The sequence below is a fragment of the Dreissena polymorpha genome, chromosome 1 (genome assembly GCF_020536995.1).
Source record: "Dreissena polymorpha isolate Duluth1 chromosome 1, UMN_Dpol_1.0, whole genome shotgun sequence".
Taxonomy (NCBI): Eukaryota; Metazoa; Mollusca; class Bivalvia; order Myida; family Dreissenidae; genus Dreissena; species Dreissena polymorpha.
Window position 1 is genome coordinate 200,337,058 of NC_068355.1, and position 10,668 is coordinate 200,347,725.

Genomic DNA, 10,668 nt, shown 5'->3' on the forward strand with positions numbered 1-10,668 from the left:
ATATAAAATGAACACATTATACCTCGCCATTAATAACAAGACTATCTGGCAGAATCAAACGTGGGCTATTAATTAAATGATGTTTCCGTCCAGTATTCAACGTACTTCCTGAAGACGCGAATATATGATGTACATACGCGAAAAAGTTTAAAAAAAATATATTCAAGGAAAGAATGGCAATATTGTTAGTCACTCGGGACTGACCAATAATGCGCCTGACTCCTTATTTTTTTGTATTTGTGCATCTTTTTTTATTTCTTCTATTGTGTTTATACGCAATTCGTTTTGATTTTCAGATATCTAATGTTTACAAAATATAATTGTTGTTAAGTTTGTCGCTATGTCGTTCGTAACATTGAACTGTATATGGAAAAAACTTTGTACTTTCCAATGTGAGTGACAAACGATCTACGAGGTGGCGTTATTTTAAATTCAGTACAAGACAGGTTTTTATAGGCAATTAAGTTACCTTTGCAAAAAAAAAAGAAACCTGATATTCAATTTATACAGACATATTAAACTAGACGTTTTTAGTTTCTACATCGAGAAAATTATGATTTAATGAAATTACTAAGCAACGGAATTAAGAATACGGTTTCTATTAACAAAAGTACATAATTGTTTTGTTTTGGTATGATATGAATTATACTTGCTCAGTGCTCCAGCCAGCTTTTCAAAATAGAGGGGAGCTTCCCCAAAAAGGGCAAATTTCACGCGTAATTTTGGAAAATAGGGCATTTGGTTATTAATATACTTAAGTATATACTTTGCTTATACTATATACTTATGAATTGTAAACATTAGTGCATTGAATGTTTTCACCAATTGTATGCTGTTCCTCATTTTGTGTAATGAAATTATAATAAATATATTACTATCTACATTGGCGCTAAGGAAAACAACTTCGTAGCCAATTTCATAACCGACTTGGGCTAGCATCCGACTACACGCATTAGAGATATGTAGATATCATATTTCTTTCCGGTCTGTGTGTGGGGGGGGGGGGGGATTTTGATGTTTTTTTATCACCTATCATCATTGAACTGCATGTTAATCTTTCAGGTTCCAGTTTAAGCATCAGTGGCCTTGTAGAAGAAATGAAGAAAACATGAAATAAATTCAGGGGTTTCACTGGGTCAAATAAATGTTGTGACTGTCATCACTTAATTTGTTACTTTGAATAACTGTGAGCCAATGTTTTTCCACAATAATATTAATCATATTAATTAAAACAATAATCTATATTGACAAATTTAAAGTCTGAACAATGATCAATGTCACCATGAAATAGCATCCAGTCTGGAGATCAGAAATGAAACATTGATATATTTATTTTACAACACGTTATTTCAACTAATTAATGTCAACAACGTTGGCAGTTTTGCTAGGTCGCGAAAATATATAAAATTATCAAAATTACATTTTACTTGCAGAGTGATAAATCCTCCATCCAAACAAGCTCTTTATTTGTTGAAATAACAACTGTCTGCCCCTATTCATGTTAAAATTCATCATGATTGAGAACAGACAGTGTTTTAAAGTTCTGAAATAAAATCCAAACACAAATACGTTTTTCAATGCTGTAATTTCGGACTTAAAATTAACCGCATATTCACATTAAAAAAGATGATTAATTTTCAAATTTTAATAGGTGTTTTGAATTAAAAATCACTATTTTGGCAAACAAAAAATCATAGCCAAAGAATTCAGAAGTAAAAAAAATCAATAGTGCTGAGTTTGATTTCATTCGAGTGTGATTGTGCCTAACCAAGCGTGACCTCAGAGATAATCTTTCACAGCATGTTACTATCGTCTGCAACAAAAGGCTAATTAATGATATGATAACAAACCATGCCCTTGGGGCTTGTTTGTTCACAATGTGTTGACTTAGTACGCCCAGGCAGTCATGTACCGGCAAGGGTGTTATCTGTGTATTCATGTCGATGTTTCTGGCGATTTATACGGCCGGAAAACAGGAATTTAGAGATCAAAAGGGCATTTGACAGAAAAATAGAGGGGCGCTTTTTAAGGGGGCAAATTTTAGAGGGGCGCAGCGCCCCTCTATTTATTGCTAGCTGGAGCACTGTTGCTTCCTTCGTGGCTTGTTAGTTTATCTTTTTTCTATGTTCGTTACCTGACGCGATTGGAAAAACATGTATTGCTACAGATAAGCGCTTGACGTACTGGAATGCTTGTGCGATGATTAAAAGTAAACACGTTTTGTCAAAAGTACAAAGGTACATATAACCTCTATGAACATAGCCACGAACCAAACTATTGCTGTCATCTGCTAGTATGCCATAGTATTTAAGGCGATAGACCACTTGTCAGTATTTATGCACTAAGCATTTAAAATTGGTTACATCTGAGGTGATCGCCTTGTAACGGTCAACTCGCATGTCCGTTTTTACTGTTTTAATGAAGACACAAAGATTAGCCTATACGTATTTAATCTGACTTGCCATTCGTTTCTGTCAATTGATAAATTCTGGGCAGTAACTACTTTTACTTCCGCAGTCATAAATCATTGATACACGTGTTAAACAATGCTTCGTAAACACTGAAAACAACTGTTTTTCTTTTGCGAAACAAATAAATTGCCAATATCAATTTACTATATTATCACTTAAATGTTTTCAATTTGCATTGTAATGGTATGGGGTTAATTATTATTCACAGTTGTGTGCTTTTTGATTAGTTCTGGTCTGTGAGCGAGGTTAAGCATGCTTTTTATCCGGTTTTGACCAACATGATCTAATCACGTTAATGTCTTATGTAGCCATGTATATGTACGTTATTCTGTTTTGAATGACAAATGGTCACTTGTCTTCAATAAAAGAGATTGGATTTTAACAAGCATTTCTTTTCCGATAATCTTTTAGCGATTTATATGTCCTATATCGGTTTAATTGAAAAATATCACAGAATGACGTTGTATTGTACGTGAGTAGATGCGTGACTTTTATTGGACATTCTCGTGCAGCTGAAATGTTCATTGGTTGAGACGAGATTATAGGCGCACATATTTAGAATCCTCGTATTCGGAATAAAGCAGAGTGGTATGTGAGCATCGGTGCGCTGGTGACGCCTTATAACACACAGTAATACTGTTTATATGAAGAGGAAAGATTTGATTAATACATTTATTAATCTGTGTGAACCATAAAAATTGAACATACGTGTTAATATTATGTTATGAACACACCATTGTAAAAAAATAAACAATACAAATGATATATGTATAGTTGTACAATTGTATTATTTTTATTTATGAGTTAATGATAATGTACATTTCGGATAAAAGTGAAACGATGATGTATCGCTGGCATGCGGTATGCAGCCGAAATTCATAATCATCATTAACGGCTGGATTGTGTTGTCATAAATCAGTTATGGACTTTATTTGGAACTCGACTTCAAACTTGGTAAGTGAAAACTATTCCAGTTGGACGCAAATTAATGTTTCTTTCGATGTTAAATTCACCATTGTTACTTTTTTTAAGCGGTTCAAATCAAATATATTCAATAAACCTTTAATAAGATATTAAGTAGTTGAAATAGTTGAAGGGTGGTGTTTGTTTTTGCAAGAAAACTGGTATGTAAAGGGGTCCAGACACTTTCAGTAATATGTTCAATTAAATTTACTTAATGCATTTGGCGTTCAGATTTTTTGCCTTAAACTGCAACAGTTTTATTAACTAATTATTTTGTTTCATTTGTGATGTGTATATAGGTCAGGATATTTCTTTCAAGTTTTGTTACTTTTCTTGAAATAAAAAGAAAAATAAGTAAGTACAAATATCTGGCAGAAAATTTATAGTTAACAAAATAGCAAAAGCCCAAATGAAATTTAATATGGCATTGTATATGGCAAAAAATTGTTGGTTATATAAAATAAAAACTAGCAAAAACATAATATCAGAGAGAAGGGTAACTTAAATCAGCAACTGCTTATTAAATCACACTGAAAGCAAAACAACAGTTGCTTTGTGCGTTGCTATGCAATTGCGTTTACTTTTTAAATCTGGATCCGATTAACCACAACCTAGTACACCATATTATTTACTTGTAATACAACCTCACCATATCAATGACAGAAATTCAATAAATATCTGCGATTTCAGCTGTCTATAACTATATTAAATCAACCTTCAATAGAATTCACATATTACAATATAAACTTCAATTTCACGCATTGGGAATATTATTAACCATTTTATTGTAAGTGTATATGGCCCTTGCTTATTCAGGACTAAATTTTTATGGACGTGATTGTAAGACCCATCATTGCATGCAATAACCGCAAACATTAGATCTATATAAAATAAAACCCCAATAAATGTGCCATATTATTTCGTTAACGGATGTTATAAGATGTACTCGCCTACGGCATGCTTTAGATTGATGATGCTGGCAATCGCTTCGAATCACTTGCCAGATGTCATCAGAAGAACTAATTGTTAATATTAAAAGAAAAAAATCTCGGTAGAAGGAGTACATTTTTATTATAACGTGTGAAATCGCAGTTTCATCGGCCCAAAACAGTCGACCTATTTATCAACAGTTATCATATTGTCATATATAAAGTAAACGATTTCACGATTTATAAGTAATACAGTTCCGTAAGATTCGAGTATTTAACATACAATTTGTGTTTTCTACGAAGTTCATTACTTGTTATAAGGGCCCAATTAAAGGCACGTATTCATTAATCATGATACAATTAATAATTGTGTGCTTAAAGCGACCATAGGAATCTTCCAATTACATGATGATTCGTTATTCTATGAATGGCTGTCAACACATTTGATGTTACTAAACAAACCTCTTAATTTGGAACAATTTAAGTTATTAAACACCCGATCTATGATAAGATTGAATGATAAATACCAATTGATGTTAATTTGTTTTGTGTATATTATCAACCTCAACATTATATACACATGATTTTTGCCTTCAATGAAACTAACCGATTCTGTAATTTGTAAAAGACTAAAGTAATGAAATCTGTTTCAGAATGCATCGGACAAACTTCTAAAATGTGATACTATGGGAACGCCAGCATACAATCAATCAAAGTACGACTACCGCATTGACCTTGACTGTTTGTTGAGCCTTTTGAATATATCACCTGATTGGGAAGAGTCGGGTCTCATTTTTACGGACAAAGTTCCGAGAGCAAAACTGGTAACGTTCGGACTGGATCTGTTCTCTTACGTAACACCTGTAGTACTAGTGCTTGGACTGATCGGCAACAGTCTCTCGTTTGCAGTGTTCATGACAAAGACAATGCGCAAGGTCTCGGCAAGTACTTACCTAGCGGCCCTGTCGGCGGCCGACATAACTACTCTCGTGTTCTACGTTCTAGTTGAATGGCTAAGGAGAGGACTTCCCCACGTCAATTCAGGTACTTCACTTCAATTTCTTGAAGCGGAAGGAGTGTGTCAAATACAGCTCTATATATCCTATATTAGCAGATTTATGTCATCGTGGATAGTTGTCGCCTTCACTGTCGAGCGATTCGTGGGGGTGTGCTACCCTCTGAGACTTATGAGGCGGAAGTCGCGACGAGTGTTGCTCTGTCTCTTAATGACCGGCGCTCTTCTCGTTTTATACAAGCCGATTTTAAGCGGAAGTATCTCCATCGGACTTTACCCATTCTGTGGAGCAAGGAAAGAATCCACACACGTTTCTTTTATTTTGGATTCCATGTTTGGTGTCGTCACATATTTTCTCCCTTTGACGACCATTACCATTTTAAATCTACTTATCGTTCGGACATTGTTTTTACGCAAAAGACGTGCACTCGATTTGTTCAACGAAGTGACAAAAATGCGACTAGAATTCACTTTAATTTTATTTGTGATATCTTTCTTTTTCATCGCTTTTAACTTGCCCTACTTCATCGTGTGGTTCCACATGCAGATTACGTTCCAGCCAGGCCTCCATCACGAAGACTCGGACTTCTGGCCAGGGGTGATGATGATCACTCGGACGGTGTTCTACCTGAACTTTTGCTTCAACTTTTTCCTCTACAGTATCACGGGCGCCTACTTCCGGACCGAGCTCGCTTGTCTCTTCCGGTTGCGCCGTCGCTGCCAGAGGACATCAAAACGCAACCAACGCGCGTGCGGCGGAATCGAGACGATGACGCTGCAACAGCACTTATTCTCCTCCAAAAGCACCACAAATGTCACGTAGTGAAAATAAAGTTACAGTATAACCTGCCTGAAAAAGTCGATTTAAACGGATGTTCTCGGTTATTTTGAATATGCTATAAAATCCACATAGTTGAATTAAATCGTTGCACTTACTGTTTTTTATGTATTGATTTTAAATTTCCGACGTGCTCAGAAAAGAAATTCTTGATTTGTTTATTTAAACAAATAAAACAATTATGTTTGGTTTAAATGGGTTCATATGACAAAAAATTACGAACAAGCATACTTGAAATTTAACTTTAAGCAAATCTTGAATCAATGCAAATTTACTTAAAACTATCACTTCTCAGAATCTTTTAAATGGATGCATGTGAATATTCAAAATTAGGAACAAATGAATGATACATTTTAAGAGTTGAATTGACAACCATTTTTTTGGTGGGCAAACTGTTTAAATTTCGAGGTTCATAAAAAACTCTTTACTTATGCTTAAATTGAAGACGGACAATAATACAACAGAAAAAGAAAACTAATATTCATAATCATTCAAAGCAAGCGGTATACTTTGTTCATTCAATGTAATTTCACTTATTTTTATATAAATGTTTATTTGGCCATAAACGTTAATTGTATGTTTGGTTGGAATTAAATCGATCTCTTCTATCATAAGATAACAAGTAAAACAGTAAGTTCCAGTAATAACTGTTAAACCATAAATGCTCCATAGAAATTGTTTGTCAAAGGTTTGACACATTGTAAGTTGAGCTGCACAGCGACCACATTTCCGCGAACTGTACAACATCCGATTGTTTGCATTCGACATAATATTTCACTTCGAAAACCTGTTATTTCTTGTGTGAATTTAACGCAAAAGGTTAGATTATCTTAATAACGTTATGGCGATATTTTACGGGAAACGACTGCTGAAATCTCTCGTGTTTCAGAGCTAGAACCATGGAACCTATATTTATTTGAAAACAAATTGCATAACAAATATTTTAAAGTATAACAGTAGGTACATGTAATGTCTTTGTGTCTTACAATTACAGCGTGATCGTGGCCGGTTTAAGAAACACAGCTTTACAGCTTTACGTGACCTCAGAGCTGATAACATAAAGTACCAGTTCGTGCCATTAAATTATACAATAACGGGCGTTAATATATTACCTCAGTGGTGAAATTGTAAAATGTGCGAACTCTACATCCGCGACAAGTGACGGGTAAAATTAATCAGCTCTGAAAATAGTTTTGCATGTGTGTATTCATGTGCTACAGTTTATGTACATAAACATTTTACATTAATTCATTGAAATGTCGTTCATGTGTTTGCCATTCAAAGGTGAAGTTTAAAACTGGAAATAATCGTTCTGTCATTAAACAGTGAGCAGATTAAAGAATGTGCCCGACCAATTACAATATATTTCATTACGTTTCTTTTTCAATACGTTTTTGAATATCAAATGAACTTGTATGACAACAACAACGTCCGTATGATATTACATTTACGTTTAGCAATCAAATTCAACACCAACCATAGCGCTGAAACAAAAACACAACACAGCAAGAAATGCCCTCTTTTAGGACATTTAAAGTGAATTCTAGAAGAATTCTTTCGGGCTGACACTGATGAAACTTAACTTTATCCAATCGCCATCCAATAACAAAAGCTGTTACCGATTTTACAGTGATTCTAGAGGAGAAGTATCGGGCTGATACTGATATAACTTAACTTTATCCCAAGGTCACATAACCCCAAACCGGAACTCCTGTTTACAGGGATACATGCAGTCAATTTGATATATAGCACACATTGTTCAGTGAATGCTGCCTAGGATTTGTAAAATAGAATGCAAATGGTACGCTTTGGTATTAATTTGAACGTATATTTGTAAGCAATAAGAAAAAGAGCCAGTTTTGTGCTCTACTTTTTCTGTTGATGGTTCCCGGTTTGAAAGTAGGTCATACTATTTGAGTAAAAATGGTCGCCTCCACATGTGTCAAAACTGGTGTGCCTATTCTAAGGTTAATATTTTAAGTTAAAACACATAGAATTTGATGGCATGCTTTTTTTTTCAAACGATTATGCATTTATCTTTCCAATGATGTATGATGATATAGTGTTGAAACGCTTGGTCATGGTAAAAATTGATATCGAACATCAACTATTTTATATGTAATATAGAAGGAAATTAATTGCGCATGCGTAACCCCAATCGCCAATTATTCACACAAGCTGTTAACGGCTGGAGCAATGGCAACTAATAATGCCGCTCCCAGCTAAAAATGTATTTACTTTAGAATCATACTGCATCGGTTGAGCAATGATGGTAATTAACGTATTCTTATCGCTGTCCATTCACATGCTGCCAGTTGAGGCTTGAAGCAGTCATAAGTGTTACAACGGTTATGAATAGCTAATGGCAAACATAAAGTGCCAAGACCGTTAAATTACCATTTACCTCAAAGTGCGGTCATTGTTTGTCTTGTGAAATTGCGTGGATATTCACTCCTCTTTAAGTGATACATGTTAGAAAGGGTTATATAAATTTAGTTATGATCGGATAACATGTAATGCTTCCGGTGAATGTTTATTATTTCATATTTGACATATTTTCCAAGTATGCAGCACATTAAATTTCTTTTAGTACATCTATCATCCATAAGAAAATAATAAAATGTTCAAATAACAATAACAGTTTAACTTATGTTGTGCAATTTCTTTAACTATCACATGCATGTTCACCCAATCACACTCAGCTTGATACTATACTCTTACTTGTCTGGTTGAGAAAATTGTTGCAAACTATATAATATTATACAGGATTGATAATAACTATCTATAATTCGCGTTTTAACAATTTCCGGAGTGTTTTTTCTAAATTTTAAATTAACCAATTTTCAAGGAGAGCATGATTCTTGAGAAAAGTAAATACAATGTTGTTCAATGAAATGTCTTTAAACCGGCTACTTGTATGTACGATCTTAACAATTACTAAACACAGATACATGGTTAATGATTTAAAACTAGAATACAAGTTCAGAAGAAGTAACGACAAAACACTGCTCGAAATCGAGTTTCAAAATGATTGCAAATCCTCATAAAGATGTCGAAAATAGAGAATATAATAATAGTGTTTCATTGTACTTGAAATTATCAGACGAGTTGAAGAAATTCCTAAACTGAGAGGTGTCTTTTATTCCGCAATTATGTGTATATTCAACTCAAATTACCCAATGAACCTTCAAGCACCAAAAATAAACAGGTGTGACGCGCTCGGGACGATGACATTTCAGTTAACACTGTCATGATATTTATTAAATAAGCCTTTAACAGCTCCACTTATGTAACAAAGAATGACTAACGCAGAGTTCAACAATATCATGATATTTATTAAATAAGCCTTTAAAAGCGCCACTTATGTAACAAATAAAATGCATAACGCAGAGTTCAACACTCATGATATTTATTAAATAAGCCTTTAACAGCGCCACTTATGTAACAAATAATGCCTAACGCAGAGTTCAACCCTGTCATGATATTTATTAAATAAGCCTTTAACAGCGCCACTTATGTAACAAATAATGCCTAACGCAGAGTTCAACCCTGTCATGATATTTATTAAATAAGCCTTTAACAGCGCCACTTATGTAACAAATATTGCCTAACGCAGAGTTCAACACTGTCATGATATTTATGAAATAAGCCATTAACAGCGTCACATATATAACAAATAATGCCTAACTCAGAGTTCAACAGTGTCATGATAGTTATTAAATAAGCCTTTAACAGCGCCACTTATGTAACAAATAATGCCTAACGCAGAGTTCAACACTGTCATAATATTTATTAAATAAGACTTTAACAGCGCCACTTATGTAACAAATAATGCCTAACGCACAGTTCAACCCTGTCATGATATTTATTAAATAAGCCTTTAACAGCGCCACTTATGTAACAAATAATATCTAGCGCAGAGTTCAACACTGTCATGATATTTATTAAATAAGCCATTAACAGCCTCACTTATGTAACAAATAATGCCTAACTCAGAGTTCAACCCTGTCATGATATTTATTAAATAGCCTTTAACAGCGCCACTTATGTAACAAATAATGCTTAACTCAGAGTTCAACCCTGTCATGATATCTTTTATATAAGCCTTTAACAGCGCCACTTATGTAACAAATAATGCCTATCGCCGAGTTCAACCCTGTCATGATATTTATTAAATAAGCCTTTAACAGTGCCACTTATGTAACAAATAATGCCTAACTCAGAGTTCAACACTGTAATGATATATACTAAATAAGCCTCTAACAGCGCCACTTATGTAACTAGAAATGGCGCGGCAGAGGCCGACGCGTATCCCCACGCCGAATGTTTGACCTAGGTGTGCCCCAGGGTTGGTAATGGGGCCATGCATAGCTGAGATTGACCGTATTGTCATAAGAGAAGTTCATCATCAATTAGAAGTGAATTGGTTTAGAAATGAAGAAGTTATAGTAA

At 34.3% G+C, this 10,668-nt stretch overlaps 1 protein-coding gene across 1 annotated transcript; it reads left to right on the plus strand.

Moving 5' to 3' along the window:
* Positions 1-2,828: 2,828 nt before the first annotated feature.
* LOC127867849 (thyrotropin-releasing hormone receptor-like) lies at positions 2,829-6,313 on the plus strand. The gene is made up of 2 exons (XM_052409345.1): positions 2,829-3,425; positions 5,017-6,313. Exons 1-2 carry the CDS (start codon positions 3,393-3,395, stop codon positions 6,199-6,201), a joined length of 1,218 nt encoding a protein of 405 aa, XP_052265305.1. The 5' UTR covers positions 2,829-3,392; the 3' UTR covers positions 6,202-6,313.
* The last annotated feature ends 4,355 nt before the right edge of the window (positions 6,314-10,668 follow it).